Raw genomic sequence first — 22,243 nt, forward strand, 5'->3', positions numbered from 1 at the left:
CAGCGAGAAGGGAGGGGGGAGGACACCCCTCCTCCTTCCTCCTCCTCCTCCTCTTCCTCGGAGGCCGAGGCGCTGAGGAGGGGCGGACGGCAGGCAGGCCGGGGAAGGAAGGAAGGAAAGAGCCCAGGCGGCGGCGGTGAGGAGGAGGAGGCCGAGAGGCGAGCGCGGGAGGCCGAGGGGGCCGGGATGCGCCAGGGCGGCCGCCGAGAGCTCAGTGGGGGTCGGGGAGACGCAAGGCCATTGTTCACATTAAGTGTTTGTCAGTCATTGTCACGATTCAATTTTATGGATACCTTACTTACAATTTAATTTGTATCAATAAATGAGATCATTGTTAAGTATGATATCAAGTTTTATTCAGGGTACCGATAGTTTAATTAAGACTTAAAACTTTAATTAAAGTTTATCAAGCTAATAAACAGTGTACCTACCTATATAGTTTAAGTAATTTGCCTCTCAAAAGAAATCTCAATCGTTGTACTGTTGATATCTGGCTCTTTTGACTAATGGGTTTGCCGACCACTGCCTTAGGCAGATGAGAGGGAGGGCACCTTGGCCATCTTCTGGGCATGGAGTAGGGGTCATTGTGGGGGGGGGGAGGTAGTTGTGAATTTCCTGCATTGTGCAGGGGGTTGGACTAGATGACCCCGGTGCTCCCTTCCCACTCTATGATTCTCTCAGTGGTAACAGCAGGAGATCTCAAGCTAGCAGCTGGAGGTTGGCAACCCTGTTTCTAGAAAGAGGGAGGATTTAAGCCCCTGCCCCCCCCCCCCAAAAAAGCTGTGCCACTATATCTCTGCCTCCCCCCCCGCCGCCGCCTGAGCAGGAGACACCATCGCCGACCGCCTGGCCAACCCTTGCCAGCCGAGGAGCCGCAAGAGCCGGCCACGCGCATGCGCCCCCGTCTCCCAAGGAAAGCGCCTGCCTGAGGGAATCCCCCCCCTCCTCTCTGCGTGGACCGGCGGCCCCCTATCGGGACTCTGGAGCAGGTGAACCCGGTAGGCGGGCCGGGAGGGGAGAGGAGGGGCGTGGCTTCCCCTCCGAGCTCCTCCCCCTCCCCCCTCCAAGGGCGCGAGGAAAAGGTCCGGCGGCCGTTGGTTTTCGGCCGTTTCTCCAACGGACGGGGAAGGGGGACGGAAGAGGGAGGCGGCGGTCCAGGGAGCATCTTTAGCTCACCCCCCTGCCTCCATCCCGTGGCTTCCCCGGCTTCCCCCTCCCCTCTTGAGGCGACCTTTTCAAAGTGTTTTTTTTTTAATTGAGGGGGGAGTGGGAGAGAAGGGGGGGAACCCCAATTTATGGAAGCCCCCCCCAATGTCTGAATGACCCCCCCCCTTGGCTTGGAGACCCTCGCCCACTAACGCGTCTCCTGCCTGCAAGGAGCGTTTTTCTCCTGTCATCAGGCACGACTAGATGTTGGGGACTTGGGACCATTAATGGTGTCCGTGGTGGTTTGCTGGTTAGTTTTAAGCCCCCCCCCTTTTTTTTTAAAGGGTCTCCTTGCTTAGTGGGTTGGTTTTGGGCTCCCTTCATTCTCTCAGCCCCCTTCTAACTGAGACAGGATCCCCACATCCTTTAAAATCCTAAAAAGTCAAGAGGAGGTTGAGTCCGCTACAGTAAAGGTAGGAGGAGACTGAGGCTGCTGCTGCTGGGATGTGTTCTGACTGACAGCTGCATGTGTGCATTTTTTTTTTAATTGCCTTGTTGCTTCCCTGTAATACTAATCTCTTTTTTCCTGCCTCCCACCCCTGCGTGCATTTGTCAGGGAGAAGGTATGTTACCTAGGAAAGTGAAGAGGTTTGTTTTATTTCTAACAAGGTTGATTTGTGGAACTCCCTGCCCCAGGATGTGGGGATAGCTGCCACTTGGAAGGCTTTAAGAGGGGAGTGGACGTGTTCATGGGGGAGAGGGCTATCCATGGCTACTAGTCCAAATTGCTACTAGTCATAACGCATAACTATTTTCTCCAGGATCAGAGGAGCATGCCTATTATCTTAGGTGCTTTGGAACACAGGCAGAACAATGCTGCTGCAGTCGACTTGTTTGTGGGCTTCCTAGAGGCACCTGGTTGGCTGCTGTGTGAACAGACTGCTGGACTTGATAGGCCTTGGACTGATCCAGCAGGGCTTTTAGTCTCTGTGTGTATTTCAACCACTTATCCAGTGAAAGGCTTTGAGTGTTACTTTCAAATATACACCATCTCAATTTTTATAATTAGCACCATATGCAACATGATATAGTTAAATTGTGGAACTCCCGACCCCAGGATGTGGTGATGGCTGCCAACTTGGAAGGCTTTAAAAGGGGAGTGGAGATGCTCATGGAGGAAAGGGCTATCCATTTCTACTAGTCATGATGCATACCTATTCTCTGCAGGATCAGAGGATCATGCCTGTTGTATGAGGTGCCTGGGGAACACAGGCAGGATGGTGCTGGAGTCATTTTGTTTGTGGGCTTCCTAGAGGCACCTGGATGGCCCCTGTGTGAACAGACTGCTGGACTTGATGGACCTTGGTCTGATCCAGCACGGCTTTTCTTATGTTCTTAATTTAAAGGGTAGGTAGAGGTTAGGGCTTAATTTATGAAAGCCCCAACCTTTATTCACCCGTCCCTTTTTATAGTAAGGTGGGCTTTGGATTCAGTTAGTTAATTGTTGGGCAGGGAAATGATGGACGGTTTGATGATGGTGCTTGGTGGCAGAAGGCACAGCTACACAGACTTTTTAGCTTTTCCTACTTCTGTAACACACACTTCTAATTAGTGTTAGTTGGCAGCATGCCAAAGAGGGGCTGCTGCGGTGGTGACAATTACATATAGCTTTCTCTACAGGGCAGGACCCCCGCCCCCTCACCAAAAGTCAGGGTTATTATTCTGAAATAGCTCTTCACTAATTTGATTTGAGAGAGCATTATGGTAAATGATAGCCTCACCTTGAAATACAAAACGTACCTGATCAAGCTAAACCAAGCCTGGATATCAAATTGCCGAGCACTGCATCACATGGCAATCTAGGACTACAGTTTGCAAACTATATTTCCTTTCTGCCACTTTAAAAAAAGTATAGAAGAATATCAAATTTATGGTATTTAACTATGAGAAATATACTGAAAAGCACATAGTATCAGAGAGTTGTATCTGGTAGAGCAATGTAGTTTGGGGATACTGCATTAACAAGAAAACAATCTTTGTTTTTAAATCAAATTATATCAATTATATAAGATTCTTCTGTTGAACTAAGATCCACTTAAGTTGGAAGAAGGCTCCTCAGGCTGGGGGAAGACTATCCTGCCTCCAACAATTGTTGTAAGGATAAAATGTGGGACCATGTATACTTCCCCAGTTCCTTTTCGGGGTAAATGTCAGTGTATGATACTTGGCTTTGCTAAAAAATTGTTTTTGGACACTGACATTTATTATGAAGTTGCGAGACATTGTAATTATTATTTTTTAAGCTGGAACATGCACATTTGAAGAAAAAAATTACTTTTCTACATCAAACATAAGAGATGAATAATCAAAACAGGTTTTCTCACAAAAAATAAACAACAATGTAAAAATATTGCTAAGGAAATCATGCATAACACAACCCTAAGTATTCAGTCATTTATCTAAACTTTTTAAAAATGAAAAAAGCTTTTAAGCACTTGACAATTCTAATGAATTAACAGCAGTATTTGCCCCCCAAAGGTATTTTGAAGTAGGTCTATCAATATAAAGTCTGTGTTCTAAAGAGTTGTCCCTGCCATAGAACCCCTGTGATTGACAGGGAGTTCAAATAGAATTCTGAGAGTGGCAATTAGAACTCTGACAGTTAAGAACTGACTGTTGACTGAGATAGAAAAGTTAACTGACAGAGCTTGGAAACAGCAGTGTGAGCTGTAAACTGTTGGGTGGAGGATTCTCCTCAGGAGTGAAAAGGAATATATTTTTGATTAGGACAGGACCCATAACCAGTTATATAGGGAAAATAGCTCTAAGGTTTATTGAGTGATCCCAGGCCAGTTTAAGAGAGAAAATAGAAAAGTGTGTTAATGTTCCTAACTCCTACAACTAACGAACCACTGTGCAAAAGAAAGAAGCTTAAGTTTAAGACTAACAAACCAAAGGCTGCCAAGAGAAAACACTATCAGTCAAAAATAAAGGTTTAAACACTTATATGTGAACCACCTTGATACATTTGGAAGTTTACTCGAACACTTGAATTTAATAATCTCAAACGTTTCAGTTCTGTTATTCTGTTACAATCTACATTTCCTGTTATTGAAGATTTGCTAACCTGACTTTTAAATCCCACAAAAGGAGCCAAATAAAACAATTTTTGAGTTGTATTTTAAAAAGCCTCTACAGCAGGGGTGTCGCACTCAATTGTTCCGAGGGCTGGATATGACATAAATGTCACTTAGTTGGGCCGGGCCAAGCCTCGCCAGCCCAGATCATGGGGGTGGTGCTGCCTCAGCTAGCTCACAGGCCGGATAAGAGCTCTCAAGGCCTTATGTTAAACACCCCTGCTCTAGGGTGTCAAATATTTCTGACGATCTTATTATGCAAAATAAACCCCTCCAGCATAGCTTCCTTGAACATAGCTTCTTTTCAATAGATGTAGTAATCTCAGAATAACCTTTCATGTATCATAAATGAAATATTAACTTTGCTATCAGTTCTTTTCTTCATACTGTCTTGCACCATGATTCAACAGAAAGTCTTGTTGTTTTTCATTGTGAAGCAGGACAATTTTAAGCCCCCCCCCCACACACACACACATTACCTCATAATAGTGGCCAACCCGTCTTGCAAAGAGCAAGCCGACATGCAACAGACTGGAAGGGTGGGGGATGTTTCACCATCTCCTGTTCTTTAATAAGAAAAAGAAAGTGCAAACACTGGTTTTCAGCCACCATTCAAAGTGCTGTCACCCTTACCCCAAGTGATCAGGGGATCAATGTACCTGCAAGATGGAACTTCCCACACGACTCCTTCCTTGCTAAGATCTTCATCAGAGTTTGTTCTGAGCACCCTCATATCAAAATAAAACATACCCACTCTGTTACTAAAGTTTTTCAATCGTGCAAAGGTCTAGATTTAAAGGAGCAAAATATGTATCTAGAAACTTTGATGCTGCTTTCTGTAAAAGCAAGCATGGTCAATGCAACTTACAGCATTAAAAGAGAAAACAGAATATAACAAATATAAAACTACAATGGCGCCATCCTAAGCAGAGCCGTACCCTTCTAAACCTACTGACTTCAGTGAACTTTGAAGGACATAACTCTTCTTAGGATGGCACTGGCAGTTGCTTCTTTATTGAACTTCAAGTCACTTGATTTTTTTTTCTTGTTGACTTCCATGTTTTAGTAGCTTCATGAACACCTACAAGCAGTACAATCCAGAAGACCAGTCAGTAGTTAGCAAAATGCAGAAGAAATACTGGAAAACCAAGCAAGTTCTAATTAAAGTTACTGGAAAGAAAGAAGATGAACATGTGGTAGCATCTGATGCAGAGTTAGATGCCAAACTAGAGGTAACCACAAACATATTTTAAATGAGTGCTGAGAAAACTGATTTAGTGATTACAGCATGTATGTCACAGAATTCAGATCAAAACATTTTAATATCTACCCGTGTTGTATACTTGTAACCTTTTTTTAAGAGTCTCACATAGAATTTCAGTCAGGTAGCAGAACCTTGCAAGTGTTTTTGTGGTGGATAGTTGTTCGACTTGCTTATAATTCCTAGGTTCCTGGTGCTCCTTTTCCAGATTATATCAGGTGGATCTTTTACTATTGCTCCTTTATGTTCTGCAATGAGAATACATAGAGGAACTTCTAACATTTTGACGGCTGCAACATGAACAATGTTTTCTGTCAATGAAGTTTCACTTATATTAGCCAAAGTTGTAATAACATTCATGAACTATTTCTATAATTCCCATGTGATTATCATAGTGGCAGTTAATTTAATTTCTGAATTGATAAGTGCTAGAAAAGATTCTTAAGTGTAAGGATGTGTCACTGGCCACCAAGATCAAGTTAATTCATGCCATCGTATTCCCTATTACTATGTATGGATGTGAAAGCTGGACATTGAAGAAAGCTGATAGGAAGAAAGTAGATTCCTTTGAAATGTGGTGTTGGAGGAGAATGTTATGGATACCATGGACTGCCCAAAAAAAAATCTGTGGGTTAAAGATCAAATCAAGCCTGAACTGACTCTAGAAGCTAAAATGACTAAACTGAGGCTATCGTATTTTGGTCACATCACGAGAAGACAAGAGTCACTGGAAAAGACCATATAGGTGAGATGGGTTGACTCAATAAAGGAAGCCACAGCCCTCAATTTGCAAGATCTGAGCAAGGTTGTCAAAGATAGGACGTTTTGGAGGACATTGATTCATAGGGTCGCCATGAGTCGGAAGCAACTTGATGGCACAACACACACACACACTAATGTATCAGGGATGGAAACATCTGAACTAAACCAAAGCAGTGGAGTTATCTAGAAGAAATTACTGTTAGATGCTCTGAATATACGGGATAGAGTGAGATATAAAATAAATAATCAAAATCCAGCTGCCCGCAGAGTTGTTAGCTATTTTAAAGGGTGAAAGACCTTTCCCCTTTTATAATGTTAATAACAGTATGTGAACTTTGTTTCAATTCTTTAACTAAAGTGGGACATGAGGTGTTAAAATCTCCTTTTATGGCTCAATCTGATTTGTGGCTGTATCTGCCCACAAATTACCATTTACAGACAGATGGAGGTCTGTGATCTTCCTCATGCCTTTCTTGGTCTTTTGCGTTTTAGTTTGGAGGACCCCCACTCTGAACCCAGGAATCTGCAATGAAATTGGCATGGGGGTCTCAACCACTGAAAGCTTGTCAATGTTATTTTCAGTACAATTTCTCTGCAGTAAGGGTAGTTAATGGGAGTGAGCCCCACTGAATAATATTACATTTACCTATAAGCAGGCCTGCTTAGAAGTAAGGAGGAGCATAAGTTTGAGCATCTAGACTTGACATGAAATTGACAGAGGCTTTCTTAGCCACAGAGGTACACATGTTCAGGAAATACAGAAAATGGTTTTGGAGAGGGAACAGTGAAGGCAAAGCATTGCAAGAATGTACATGTATGAAGTATTTTAAATCAAGACTGTTCATCTGCCTTTTCTATTAATGAACACTGGGTAAGGCAGCTGAAAGAGACAGAGGGAGAAGCCTTATATATGTTTATCCCTCACTGTGAAGTGTAAATGTTTTATGTACTTTACGAATGTGGCCAATAGTAGGCAGTGAGGAGGAAGAGGATACTACTGCAGGAAAATAGTACAAGAACACACATGCATAATAAGTTTTTTGTGTGTCAAAAACATGCAATGTTAGAATACAAACAGTCCATCAAACATTAGACAATGTGGATGGCTTCCTGTGGACATCTTGTGAACACAATTGTTGAGTGACCAAGCATCTCTGATTTTAAGTTTGTACTTCAGGTTTGCCAGTTCAGTTCATGACAACTGTGATAATTTTATTGTTTTTATGCACTTGGCCAAATTAATATACCAACAAACCCTTTTATTTTAAAGGTTTTTCATACCATTCAGAGGACCGGCACAGATCTTCTAAAGACAATAGAAAAATACCAGCAAAGACTTAATGGTAAAATTGCCAGAAGTGAACCTCATTTAGTTTCATTATACAATAGTTACTTAAGTTTGCAGCATTCATATACAATTCCTTAATACATTTTTAGATTAGATTAGATTGATACAGAATGTTTTCACATGTTAGATTTTTGTCAAACATTATTAGTACTTTTTTATTTAGACGTTATGAAAATGAAGGAGAGGACAAAGTATAACATGTTAAAAAACGTTGACTATTTGAATCCTGTTAAGGGGGTAAAAATATGCATTTTCTTTTTGTTAATAATTTCCCTTACCCTTTTTCCTTCCTGTATCCCCATTTAATATCAAAAATCAATAAAAATATTTATAAAAAAACATTATTAGTACTTTGCATCAAGAAATATACATACACCAATTCATAGTAACTGTGTAGGCACAAATATTAAGTTCGGTTTGACAAATAGCTGAACTACCTAATTGTGTTCGTCTTACCTCATAATTCTTATCTGAATAAAATCAGAATTTAGTTTCACAAGTGAATTTAGTCTCACTGAAATACATTGCATCAAAACTATTTTAATCCAGATACTCAGGCACATTTTCTGTTATTCAGTATGTGTGTTATTGCATCCTTGTGTGATGCAGTAACTGTGCACTTATGAAAAAAATAAACAAGAGAAAAACTTACCAACCAGCCAGTAGAGGGTACAAAGGCCATCCTCAGGTAATAGATGTTGTGTCCAATTCTCAGGATTTAAATTAATCAATTTTTAGTAGTATGATAGCCTGATGCAGGGAAATTGAATTAGTGAAGATTTAGCCTAGTAAATGCGGCATAGATGAGATACACATTGAGAGACTCAACAGAGGAGAGACTTAACTGTTCCACATAACGTAAACATCTTTATTAAAATATATCTTACATAATTTCCATTAGATCCCACAGGCCTTAACTTTAGATAGATTGTGTTGACCATGTTTGAGATGTCTAATTCAGATATTTGCTTTGTTCTATAGCTGTTACTTCACTTTTTCTTGGTAAATATTTAGCAGACAGGGATGTTTCCGTGAAGGAATGAAAGAGAGATGCACAAGATACATAAGATGGCACCTTTGATGGGATCACTTCACTTAATGAAACAGAATTTTTTCAGCCTGCCTGAAATAGAATTTGGTTAATGTGAAGGCTGTCGGGCTCTTTCACTGTCCGATAAAACTTCCCTATTTTATTGCGTAATGTCTCTGAATGCAAAGAGTCTTTTGGTACCTTAAAAAACTAACAGATTTACTGTGACTTAGGTTTTCTTGGCATCTGCAGAAGAAGACATGGCCCATGAAAGCATTATGTTGCAATACAGTCTAGAAGGTGACCCTGTAACTCTTTGTTGGTTTTACAACAGATGTAACATAGGTATCCCTCTGCCATCAGTCTTTATGAATGCTTTCCATCTCCTGGCAACTGTTGTTTTTTTTTAATATGGGGGACTATAAGAGATATAAAGCCACTTATTTGTCCATTCTTTCTTTCATAGCTATTTCTGAGCAAGAAAATGAGCTAGGGCTCTTCTTAAAGGTTCAAGCAGACGGAGGCGAAGTTCAAATTGGCAGAATGATTGATGCTACTGGCAAGGCCCTCTGTTCATCTTCCCAGCAAAGGTTTATGTTTTTTATTATCCCATTTCCTCAAAATTTAATTTGGTGCTGTTGCTATAAAAATAATATACTGAGTACCTGTAATTCGTATTTGGTACTCCAGAGCACAAGTAGGCTGTATAGAGACAGGCTGCATCATGATATTAAATATAAAGTCTAAGCAGTTCATAAAAGTAAGCGAAACCACAAGTGTTCTTTATTGCTTTACCACCTGTCTTGAAAAGTTAATCACTCTAACAGTATAATCCTCAGCAGAGTTACACCCTAAGGCCATTGACTTCAATACTAGACGGTATAACTTTATTTAGGATTTCACAGCTAAATGTTGGGGGGGGGGGGAATTGGTGAAGCCATTTTTGTGGGCTATGATCCAATAAATCTGAAAGGAGGCATTAATCATTGATCACTCAACTAATGATGCTGTATTCAGCAGTATTTGCAATTTATAAAAATATTATATTTAGGATTAATATATATACACACAGAGCCTTTGCATTATCATTAGTTTTATATTATTTTTACATTTTTCTTCTTTTGCATGTTATTTTTTCCAACTCTTTCCAACCGTTCAAACAATTCTCACTCAATTCAGGCTTTTTATATAAACACTTTCACAGCCAGTGCATATGAAGTGAAGGGGGTTAAGAGATTAGGTGCAGGCCGTTGGATCATATGCTTCCTCCCTCTCATCGGTCCCCTCTTCAGAGTGAATTTTCTTCCTCCTGCAGGAGAAGGGAGAGAAGGAACTTTGGTAACCTACATTGGGATTAGTACACACATGAACACATGAAGCTGCCTTCTACTGAATCAGACCCTTGGTCCATCAAAGTTGGCATGTAAAAACCAACTCTTCTTCTTCTTCTATTCTGATGATATCCAGCTCAATATTTAGTTAAACACATAAAGCTGCCTTATACCGAATCAGACCCTTAGTCCATCAAAGTCAGTATCATCTACTCAGACCGGCAGTGGCTCTCAGGCAGAGGTCTTTCCAGAGGTCTTTCATGTCACCTACCTGCGTAGTCCCTTTAACTGGAGATGCCGGGGATTGAACCTGGGACCTTCTGCATGCCAAACAGATGCTCTACCACTGAACCACAGCCCCCCCTATAGTAGGCAGAAACCAGTCTTTGGAAATGACAGCATTCAAAAGTTTTAAAAGCCCATGTCAATGAAAGATTCCCATTTGCAATTCAAGACGTATAACTATATATTCAGGCTGAAATTTGCCACGTTGAGTCTAAAGCAGAAAAATGATTGTGGGGGGGGGGGGATCCAGTAATCTGAGCAGAGGACACTGGCAGATGGAGGTTGTTACCTCCCAGCAATCCCTTCCAGCTTCAAGAAAATTGAATCCTGTGTTCACAGGACTCATGCAGGGCAGGCAGCTGCTGATAGTTCACGTGGTTTGCCCCTTCGAAAGGAGCTTCTGGTGCTTGACCACTGGGTCTTCCTTTGATCTAGTCTGACCCCGGATAAGGTGAGATGGGAACAAAAGGAATGGGAAGGGGAGGTTCTCGTATCATCCTCCTGCAGACTTCTGGGCACGGCCTTCTTTTGTCTCTGGCTTCAACCAGGATCTTATTGAGATGGTCCCCAAAGCACCTCTCGCCTTGGAATGGATATGGACTTAGAATGGAGACCCACATGTCACATGCAAAGCCATAGGGCTCGCTTGGCAATAGAAGCTGTTACCATAGAGCGCAAAAGTGATTGCATTCAGAGAAGCATCCATCAGGAAGGTGACTGCCTTGAGAACATGATTGGCGCCCTCTGTGGCCCTTGTGTTGCCACTGGGAATGAGTTGGACCAGCTTCCAGGCCCACACTGCCCTAGAGATTAAGGCAGGGGTTGCCGATGCCCTGATCGTCGTTGCCATGGCCTCATGGGAGTTCCTCTCTTCTGTCCAACTCAACGCCATCCTCTGACACCAGGCCAGTGGACTGCAATGCTGCTCTTGGAGCATCCACCAGGGGGACCTGCAACAAATCCATAGCATGAGGAGCCAATTCAGAACCAATAACCCTATTCAGAACCAATAACCACAACAGGAGACACACTGGTCCAAAGAAGATGGTTTACTGGCAGCATAGGGTTGCAGAGCACACAGGATCTAAGACAGCAATGGGGGGGGGGGGCACTGGGATACACTTGACTATATAAAAGCATAGAAAAAAGCATTCAGCAGCCCAGGACAGGCTAAAGAGATTACATTTTCAAAACAGTCTAGAGATGCCTCCGTTCCCACGGAGTACCGTCTACTTCAAAGAGGTCAAATATGCAAAACAATCCTTGGGAGCAAGTTGGTGGAAAAGCGAAACTGAGAGACAGGCCTGACAGGAATAAAGCTTTTTTGGTAAAGTTTGGAAACTGCCTGTTAGATACAGGCTTGGCCCACTCTCCATCAGTCTTTCAAAGAACTCAGGAAACTCTGGGCTAAAGTTGTCAGGGGAACTCTCTCTTTGAGGAACAGAAGGGAAAAGGAGAGGGTCCCCTTTGTATTCAGAGAGAAACTCATCTCTCATATGTAGCTCCAAAGCCTCCGAGGCTTGCTGAATGGCTATTATGAAGTGTGGGGCGGAGAGAAGCCACAGACACAGAAGAAGCAGAAAGAGAGGAGCCGAGGAGAGGTGTGAAGAAGAAAAAAGAACAGGCTGGGAGAAGATAGAACTCTCAAAGTTTGAGGTCGCTCTGAAGAGAAAGGCAAAAAGCCTGCTCAGAAGCTGCACTCCCTGCCAAGGCATGGAGAAAAACTGAGACTGGGTGATTCCCACCCAGGAGACAGAAAGTTGAAGAAAGTTGCCTCCCTTAGCAGTTGGTGGGAATCACCCATTCCAAGATGCCCTCCTCCTCAGAGCAAGAATTGTTGATTCTCCTCTCCCTGTTCTCCCCTTTTACCATACTGCCATTGTTGTTTTGATTTAATCCAGTAATCCACTGTATATTTCCCTTCTTTTATCTCCAGGCTGGCTCTCTGCACCCCTTTATCTCGCCTTGGAAAAGAACTTGCCACATTTAGTCAGAGGGCTGTATCGGACACCTTATTAACAATCAATCGAATGGAGCAGGCGCGCACAGAGTATAGAGGGGCTTTACTGTGGATGAAGGATGCATCCCAGGAATTGGATCCAGACACCCACAAGCAAATGGAGAAGTTCAAAAAAGTATAAATTTTGAAGACAAAGCTGATCTATACATTGTTCAGATGTCATTTTCCCTCCAGGGTTTATATTTGAGAAGAGATTAGGTTTTGGCCTTGAGTATATGAACTGCCTCTTGTACCCCTCCCCAATCCTTCATCCCAGCAAGAAGGGAATAGCTCAGCTGAGATCCCACAGTTATTTGACTCTCCCTTGACGCCTCCAACTTCAAACATAAAATCCAGTGGTTAATACAATGCCTTTTTAGTTTCAAATGTAACAGGCCCCTTAAAAATCTGAGAGCAGAGGGAAAATGCAGCAGTTCTTAAATTAACAATACAGGGAATATTTTATGGTCTAGAAATGTAAGAGAGCCAGTATGGTGTGGTGGTTAAGAGTAAGAGAGCCAGTGTGGTGTAGTGGTTAAGAGTGTCTGGCTAGTATCTGAGTGACCCAGGTTCAAATCCCCACTTGTGCCATGGAAGCTCACTGGATGACCTTGGGCCAATCACGCACTCTCAGCCTAACTTACCTCGCAGGGTGGTTGTGAGGATAAAATGGAGGAGAAGAGAACAGTGTAAGCGGCTTTGGGTCCCCATAGGAGACAAAGGCAGGGTATAAATGAATTCAATAAAATAATAGAAAAAGTTAATGGAAGCCAAATTGGGTACTTGGGGGGTGGAAACAAGCCACTCCATCAAAAATAGTTACTTCTTCCCCCTCCTGAAAAACTCCTGCAGAAATAACACTTTTTAAGCCTATGAATACAGACAAGAATGAGATGTAATCAGTCAGTTCTTTAGAGTGAGGGCCATATGCTAAGTGGCCATATGAGTGAGGGCCATATGCTAAGAGACCATTGGTGCTAGTTTGGGTTCCTAACATTGGTACAAGATATCATCAGTGTCCTTGGCCCAATCTTGTAGGCTGCTGTACTTCTGTAGAAGATTATCTGGTCAGGCCAGAAAGTAATATAAATATTGTATAGAGACAGTGGGCAACAGCTGTCATATAATTTTCTTGTTTATTGTTGCAGGTTCAAATGCAAGTAAGAAACACCAAAATTCAGTTTGATAAACTGAAGATGGATGTTTGTCAGAAGGTAGACCTTCTTGGAGCCAGCCGCTGTAATATGCTGTCACACTTCCTTGCTATCTACCAGGTATCTGTTCCAGTTTTAGGTAGCATTGGTACCCCATACCACTAATGCATTTATTTATTTATATGATCTTTATTAATATAATCATTTCTACCTTGTCGAAGGCTTTCACGGTCAGAGTTCATTGGTTCTTGTAGGTTATCCGGGCTGTGTGACCGTGGTCTTGGTAGTTTCTTTCCTGACTTTTCGCCAGCAGCTGTGGCAGGCATCTTCAGAGGAGTAACACTGAAGGACAGTCTCTCTCAGTGTCAAGTGTGTAGGAAGAGTAATATATAGTCAGAAGGGGGTTGGGTTTGAGCTCAGTCATTGTCCTGCAAAGCATTAAAGGTAATGTGCAAATCATTGTCCTGTAAGTATCAAGATAATGTGCTAATGAGGGTGTGGTATGTTAATGTGGAACATTGTATCCTGAAGTGATCTGTTAACATGTGGAATCCAAAGCTAATTCGCATGGCTATTGTGGACTGTAGTCTTTGTTAGTCTGAAGGTTTTCAGGACAGGAAGCCAAGGCTTATTCATTCTTAAACTCTCTTCTTTTCTGTTGTGCTGATGTTTATGAATTTCAATGGCTTCTCTGTGCAATCTGACAAAATAGTTGGTAGAATTGTCCAGTATTATTAGCACACTAATCCTCATTAGCACATTATCTTGATACTTACAGGACAATGGTTAGCACATTACTTAATGCTTTGCAGGACAATGACTCAGCTCAAACCCAACCCCCTTTTGACTATATATTACTCTTCCTACACACTTGACACTGAGAGACACTGTCCTTCAGTGTTACTCCTCTGAAGATGCCTGCCAAAGCTGCTGGCGAAACGTCAGGAAAGAAAATAACAAGACCACGGTCACACAGCCCGGATAACCTACAAGAACCGATGAATTTCTACCTTGCTTTTTCTTCAGACCGAGGGCAATGAATTAAGTGTACTGAGCTGAAGTACTGAAGTCAGAGATTTATACATTGAATATTTTATGTGCTGTTCTGATATTATATTGTTTGATGTTACTATTATTGATACTTTTATAGCAGTAAACATCAGGGCAGCACACAAAATACTCAAGACATAAATACAATAAAATGGAACTGCCCCTGCTCAAATCAGAAAATGAACAAGTATATCAGTAAGCAAACTAGCCAATTAAAAATAGAATGAAAATCAAAGCAACATAGAGGCAAGGAAAAACAAGATAATAGCTGCCAAAAGCCCATTGAAATAGGCCTGCCTTGCACAGTTTCCTAAATATGCCCAGAGCAGCTCCACATACTTCCTTAGATAGGCTATTCCAAAGAGTTGGTGCCACCACCACATAGGCCAGTTCTGTTGCGGAGGCCAAATTTTATGTTTGCCATCCCCCCCTTCTAAGCATTATTACTTCTCTGATGGTAGGGAGAAGTCACTAGCAACTTGAGAGCTCTTGTGGACTCATCCTTAAGGCCTCGACATTTCTGAGCACTTGCAAGCAAGCCCTTTTGATTAATTTCCTCAACGTTACATGGGGCAGGCTAGGCAAACAGGTTGGTGGGATTTGGCTACATGCAGCACACAAAAAATGTATCATGGAGCCCCAACACCATTTCGTTTTTAAGAAAAATAGCTGCGGGAAGGGCAATTTCAGGCAGAAAAGCAGCCAGGGAATGCTTAATCCAGAGGTGTCAAACATACGGCCCACGGGCCAGATCCAGCCCCTTGAGCGCTCTAATCCAGCCCGTGAGCCAGCCGAGGCAGCCAGCCCACCCCATCCCAATCTGGGCTGGCGGGCTTGCCAGCCAAGGCACCCCCCCCCTTTGATCTGGGCTGCTGAGGCATGGCCCGGCCAAGTGACATTTATGTCATATCTGGCCCTCGTAACAAGTGAGTTCGACACCCCTGGCATAATCCTTTTACCCACCTGTTTCTCTGCTCTGAAATTTGCTGTCTAAACACAGAAATAGTGGGCCAGAAAAGGATAATTACACCCTCTTGCCACCACTTTTTTATTAGAATTTTCTCATTCTGTAACTCCCCCCGCCCCCCAATGGTGTTGGGGCTTCATTACTCGTACTTGTGTATAATATTTATTTAGCCCCTTTTCATAGCCATTTATTAAACTTGATTGCTACCGCTGATCATTGGAGTCTCACCCTACAAAGGAAATTCTCTGAGGGCCAAATGGTGCCCCCATAATATTTCTGGCAAGTATAGCTTGTCTACTGCAGTACTGCCATGTTGTAAAATATTCTCTTATATGTCTGATAATTTTCCTAATTTTACTTTGCTTACTTTAGACAGCTTTTTTGCATTTCTGTGAAAAGTCCGCTCAAAAGATGTCTGAAATTGATGGATGCTTTGCACGTTTTTGCTCAAACTATCCTGTGGCATCTGAGGTATGTTGCAAAAAGTACAGAAAAGGAACAGCTCTAGAGAGAAAAGCATGCTGAGATTTGCTGGGTAGCTTGACAATGTCATTGTGTCTGCTAGGTTTTTTATTCACTATTTTAAAACTGTGTGTTATCTAAAAGTACATAGTATCATAGCATATTCCACTTCTATATTTACTATAAGTTGTTTTATGTATAATCTCAGAAAGCTGGCCTCGGTTAGAGAAAAATAGGAACATCGTGAAACATGAAATGAAAGATGTTAAATACATTTAACAAATAAGGGTTGCCCTGTATCATACAAAGGCGTGAGGAAGACAGAAGAGGCATTATGGATAGTGAATAGTCACTTAGCCTCTTGATTTGATTTCATTGGCACACAACGATATGCATATAGGTAAGGGTTGTTTCACACATTGCATACAGTATTGCCATTGAAAAAGCAATTAACAGGGCGCCAAAGCCAGCCATGATGCCTTATGGAACTTAAGTATGCACTTTACGTTTTCAAGTGTAACCTTAAAACTATAACCTGGTGTAGGCCCCAAACTATAAGTTATGGAAGAGGGCAACGACCCAACTGTGCCTCACCAGTCATGTGCTGCTAAAGCAAGTGTGACATGATGCTACCACATTAATATTTCCCTATCCCTACTTGTGTGAGGGCAGCAGCATAAACAAATGTCATCATATCATGATTTCTTTTTCAAGGACATGTTACATTGGTGCCCATAAAAAGTCTACCAATAAAATGTGGTTTATGAATAATACATATACACCTAAGAACACTGTAATGTGCAAAGCAACCTTAAGTTCATGCATTCACTTAGGCTGTTGTTTATTTTCCAATCTTGGGAAGGTGACAAATCTACTTGGCTCATTGGGACACTAACTGTTGTAGTATTCTCTCTTTCTTTCATATTGTTTGAGTTGCTATGCTTTCTCACATCTACAAGAATCTCATCCAATATGGAGGGAATATAGTCTTACTGATTAACACCTTGCTGGAACAGTAACTTCTCCTACGGAGGCTCCGGCGTCTTGATTTGTGGGTTATTTCCTTCCATCATCTGGGTAGGCAGGTCGGGAAATAGCCTGCAAAATCTCAGTTCCGTCCTGCCTCAGATGGGTTAGCAGGTCGTAAGCACAGCTCTGTGCTTACTTGGTTTAGTGGTAGTTTTACCGAGTGTTTTTCAGCTCCTTCTGTCTTGTTTTTTTGTAGGTACTAGTTTCCCTCCGTCTTAGTGTCTACCTTTGCTTGTTTGTTTCCCTGCGTGTTTGGTGTTAGTGTGGGCTTTTGATCCCCAGAATCGGTTCCTTCGGAGATTCAAAATGGTGGACGCTGTTATTGAGAGGGAGGATGATCTCCTCTCTGTCACTGACTACCAAGTAGGGTTGGTTCAATCCGTCCCAAAGGAGCCCGGTACTCCCAATGTCCGCAATTGCGGCGTTTTAGGGAGCAAGGAGCAGGAAAGCTCTTTTCAAGCCGCAGAAGACGCTCCGAAGGGAAAGAAGGCGCGGAAGACCGGATCGGTCAAAAAAGCCGCACCGGCCCTTCAGGGTGTTAAAAAGAGAAAGCGCGGCCACCAATTCGGCAAGTCTTCGAGAGCCTGGAAAAGATCTCCCGCCTTCTCCGAGTCAGCGGACGACGCAGAAAGCACTGCCTTCCGGGCGACCTCGTTGGCGGCCGGCTCGTCCATCCTGTCAGGAGTGGGTAACGTTCCACCCTTCGTGGGCGGCCATTTTACCTCAGCAGCGTGTGGTTTTTTCCCCCCTCCTTTCCCGGCGGGCGGCCATTTTAACACCTTCCCGGCAATGAGTGGCCAATTCCCCTCCACATTTTTGGCACCAGGAACCCAGCCGGCACCCGTAAATCTAGCTACGGGGAGTCCTTTTCCCCCTCCTTCTAGCAGTTGGATGCTTACTAGAGAGGAGGCAGATGAAATGATTAACTTAGCCCTGCAGAGGCAATGGCAGGCTTTTCATGCCCACCAAATGCGAACTCAACCTTGTGCTGGGCAGGGAAGGGTTGAGTCGCCTACCTCCTCCTCAAATAGATCTCATCTACGCAGGGAGGGGGTGCTCCACTCCATACGGAGGGACCTTCGACCAGTGCGCAGTGGCCCACAAAGACGGCATTAAAATCCCAGAATGTGGAGCAGGAACATAGCTTCCCTGGCACCAGTTCTCAAGCCTCTTACCTCGACTCTGATGAGGAAAAAGAAGAGGGAGAATTCGATTCCAATGAGGAGGGGGTTCTTGGCGAAGAGCCTCAGATCCGGCTCTTTAAAGGAGAGGATTACCAATCCCTTTTAGCTAAGGCCATTTTGGCCTTGGACCTTAATGAAGACTCGGCTGAGTCAGAAGTTGCCAAGCCTAGCTTGAAACAGGGAGTAGCAGAGTGCTTTCCACGCAAGAAGGCGAGGCATAATTTGGTCCCATTCCCTGTGTTCTTTCTAAGAGCCATTTAGGAGGAGTGGAACAACCCAGCCTCCAATAGACAGACTTCCCCCTCTATCAAAAAGTTATATACTCTCGCCCCACATGCAATGAACCTTCTGAAGGTCCCACTGGTGGATGCACCTGTGGTGGACTTACAAGCCCCAGGCCTAGTACCTGAGGACGGTTTGGGATCTCTCAGAGATCAATTGGATAGGAAGTCTGAGAGTCTCACCAGAAAAGCACATGAAAATGCGGCCCTGGCTATTCAGGCTAGCGCTACAACTTCAATATTTGCAAGAGCGTCGTTCCTCTGGGTGAAGAAGCTTATCCAGCTAGTTCCCCTGAGCACCACAGAATTGTGTGTGGTTTAGAGAGGGTTCAGGCCGCTATAACTATGATGGCCAATGCATCACTGGATACCATGTCTTTTACAGCACGATCCATGGCTTCCATGACTTCAGTGCGGAGGGCCCTGTGGCTTAGGGCTTGGCCTGCGGACTTCAAGGCCAAAACTACATTGATGGCTTATCCTATACAGGAGGGCCGGCTGTTTGGGGACAAAGTAGACAAGACTTTAGTGGAAACTAAAGACAAAAAACGTCTTACCAAAGCAATTCAAGAAAGAATCACGGGCTCCGTCTTACCAGTCCTTTCATGCCTCTAGAACACAGAGCAAATATTGCTCCGATTTTAGGAGGGGTTCCTGGAACTCTTCCTGTCCCTTTCGGAGGGGTGTAAGTTCTCCAGACCTCAGGGTCAGCAGTCCCGCTCGGAGAGGGGGGACAAGTTTCCATAGCCAGTGACGCTGATCAGATTCCAGTGGGGGGAAGGCTTCTGTTTTTCAGTTCCAGGTGGGCTGCCTCAGGCCCGGACCATTGGGTATTCCAAATTGTCACCAAGGGCTGCCTTCTAGAATTCACCACCCCTCCAAAGGATCGATTCCTGCGATCTCCAGTTCCTATCAAGGCAGAGAAACTCAACAGAACATTCAGGGCCATTCAACATCTTCTGGCCATAAAGGCCATAGAACCGGTGCCAGCTCTCGAGAGGGGCCTGGGAGTTTATTCCATATTTTTTACAGTCCCCAAAAAGAACGGGGACTGGAGAGCCATTCTGAACTTAAAATATCTGAACTGGCGGATGGCTCGAAGACATTTTCGCATGGAAACAGTGAAATCGTGGATTCACTACTCCCAGGCAGCTTTATGATGGCGGTGGACCTGACAGAGGCTTACTTACACGTGCTTATACACAGTTCACACAGACGCTTCCTGTGTTTCACTTTCAGACAGGCACATTTCCAGTTCAAGGCCCTCCCTTTTGGGTTAGCTCCCGCCCCGAGGGTCTTCACCAAGATCCTAGTAACACTCATAGCCACGCTCAGACAGGAGGGAATCCAGGCACATCCGTCCCTGGACGACATCCTGATCTGTGCAAGGTCGGAGCGGCAATCCAGGCAGCACACAGCAAGAGTGATACAGGTTCTGCAGGAACATGGTTATCTAATAAATGTTCCCAAGAGTTTTCTGTCTCCCTCACAGTCAATGATTCATTTAGGGGTTCACATAGATACGGTTCAGAATGCCCTGTCACTACCCCAGGAGCGCATTCAGAAGTTGATGGACGCCACGTCTTCCGCAGCCAGATCCAGGACGGCCAGACTTATGTTCCTTGCTCATCTCCTGGGGCTAATGATTGCACGTATAGCAATCGTTCCGTGGGCACGTTTCCACTCCAGGCCTTTACAATGGCAGATCCGGCCTTTTCAAGGGGACATTGCCAGGAAGAGGGACAGGGCAATTTCACTGTCGTTGGAAACACGGAGAAGCCTTCGATGGTGGTCAGAGTGAAGGAATCTAACCAGGCACACTTTTTACATACACGAGAAGCCCACTCAGGTGATCACGGATGCCAGCCTTCAGGGTTGGGGTGCCACTCTTTTGTCTCACTCTACCCAGGGCAGGTGGTCCACGGAAGAGACGTCCCTGCATATCAACATTTTGGAGTTAAGGGTGGTAAGGCTACCTCCTCAAGGGGTTGCATGTCTTAATAAGAACAGACAATATTGCAACAAAGGCTTATCTCAACAAGCAGGTGGGGGGTCCCGGTCCTCTTCCCTTCATCGGGAAGCGGTGCAGATTTTTACCTGGGCACAAACCAATCTTCAGTCCATTTGAGCAGAGCACATCAGGAGAACCTTAAATGTGCAGGCAGACAACCTAAGCTGGCAGTTCGCAGATGAAGGAGAATGGTCCTTAGACCATACGGCCTTCTGTCAGGTTACAACCGTTTTCAGAGTTCCCTTAGTCGACTTAGTCGGCTCCGCAGAAAACTGCAAAGTAAACAGGTTTTTCTCCAGGTATTACCATCCGGCGGTGGAGGGCGTAGACGCCCTTCTGAGCTCTTGGCCTCGAGGGCTGCTTTACACCTTTCCTACCCTACCCATTCTGCCCAAGGTATTGAGGAAAAGCAGGCAGGAGAGGGCTGAAGTTATCCTAGTGGCCCCGTTCTGGCCCCGTCGACCATGGTTTGCGACCCTACGCCAGATGTCATGTCAGGATCCGTGGCCAATTCCGACCCAGTGGGGACCCTATGCCAGGGTCATCTAGTTCACGCAGATCCTCAGTGGTTCTCTTTGACCGCCTGGCGCTTGAGAGGCGAGCCCTATTAAATAGGGGATACTCATTAGGAATTGTGGATACCATCCTAGAGGCACATAGGCCTTCTACTAGGCGTATCTATAATACATCATGGAAAGCCTTTGTTCGGTAGGCCAAACGTAAGAAGGTAGACCCCCTTCACCCAGGCATACACAATATTCTGGAGTTTTTGCAGGAGAGCGTGAAGCTTAAGCTTTCCGCTTCCACCTTAAGGAGACAGTTAGCAGCTCTGTTCCAGAGCTAGAGGGGGTTCCCACGTCCAGGCACCAACAAATACTCACCTTTTTAAAGGGTGTCACTCAAACGCAGCCACCAGTCTCTCATAGATTTCCATCGTGGAATCTTAATTTGGTACTGAACGCCCTCACAAAGGCTCCCTTCGAGCCACTTCGTACTGTAGCCTTGAAGTACCTTAGGATGAAGGTTTTATTTTTGATTTCAATCACATCCACTAGACGGGTGTTGGAAATCAGAGCCTTGTCCATACGCAAGGGTCTCTGTACATTCCATAAGGACAAGGTAGTCTTTTTTTTTTAATAATTTTTTTATTGTTTTCTCATTTTGTACATCATTAAACATTTTACTTATATGCTTAACAATATAAATTCAACTCTATAAATTCTAATCTAAAATTAACAAAACATAATTGACTTCCCCTTCACTCTCTTCTGTCCATAATTAAATTGTGTATACTTTTGCTAACATTATGATCCCCCTACTCGATTACTTTGTAGATATCTTAATTTATCTAATTGATATGTCTATAATCATCCTAGTGTTTCCACAATACCAAATAAATGGTGGGGGATTAAATCAAAGAGTATCCTTTAAATCTCCCCCTCCCCCTCTTTGTCTTAGATGAAGCAACAAATGCTTGGCCCAGTATTTTCCTATCCAAATATTTTCTATCCTTTTTGGCAATGTGAGTTTCTTGTAGACAAATTAATGTATATTTCTGTTTTTGCAATAATTTGAAGATTCTCACTCTTTATTTTTTCATTACGTCCATTTACATTCCATGAAATAACTTTCGCCATGATGATTCTTTAGTATGTTATAGAAATCTTATAATCTGTTTCCTCCTGATGCTCCTTTCAGTGAAAGATCCTCTTCTTCTTTTTCTTCATCTTGTTCTGGTTCAGTAAACGTATCATCTTGATCCCAGATCCTACCTTCTCCCCAAAGGTAAATTCTCCATTTCATCGA

At 43.6% G+C, this 22,243-nt stretch overlaps 1 protein-coding gene across 1 annotated transcript; it reads left to right on the plus strand.

Moving 5' to 3' along the window:
- The first annotated feature begins 5,356 nt into the window (after positions 1 to 5,356).
- Positions 5,357 to 12,441, plus strand: ICA1L (islet cell autoantigen 1 like). The gene is made up of 4 exons (XM_056861490.1): positions 5,357 to 5,515; positions 7,577 to 7,649; positions 9,151 to 9,274; positions 12,237 to 12,441. The coding sequence occupies exons 1-4, from the start codon at positions 5,357 to 5,359 to the stop codon at positions 12,439 to 12,441; spliced, it is 561 nt and encodes a 186-aa protein (XP_056717468.1).
- The last annotated feature ends 9,802 nt before the right edge of the window (positions 12,442 to 22,243 follow it).

The sequence above is a fragment of the Euleptes europaea genome, chromosome 15 (assembly GCF_029931775.1).
Source record: "Euleptes europaea isolate rEulEur1 chromosome 15, rEulEur1.hap1, whole genome shotgun sequence".
Taxonomy (NCBI): Eukaryota; Metazoa; Chordata; class Lepidosauria; order Squamata; family Sphaerodactylidae; genus Euleptes; species Euleptes europaea.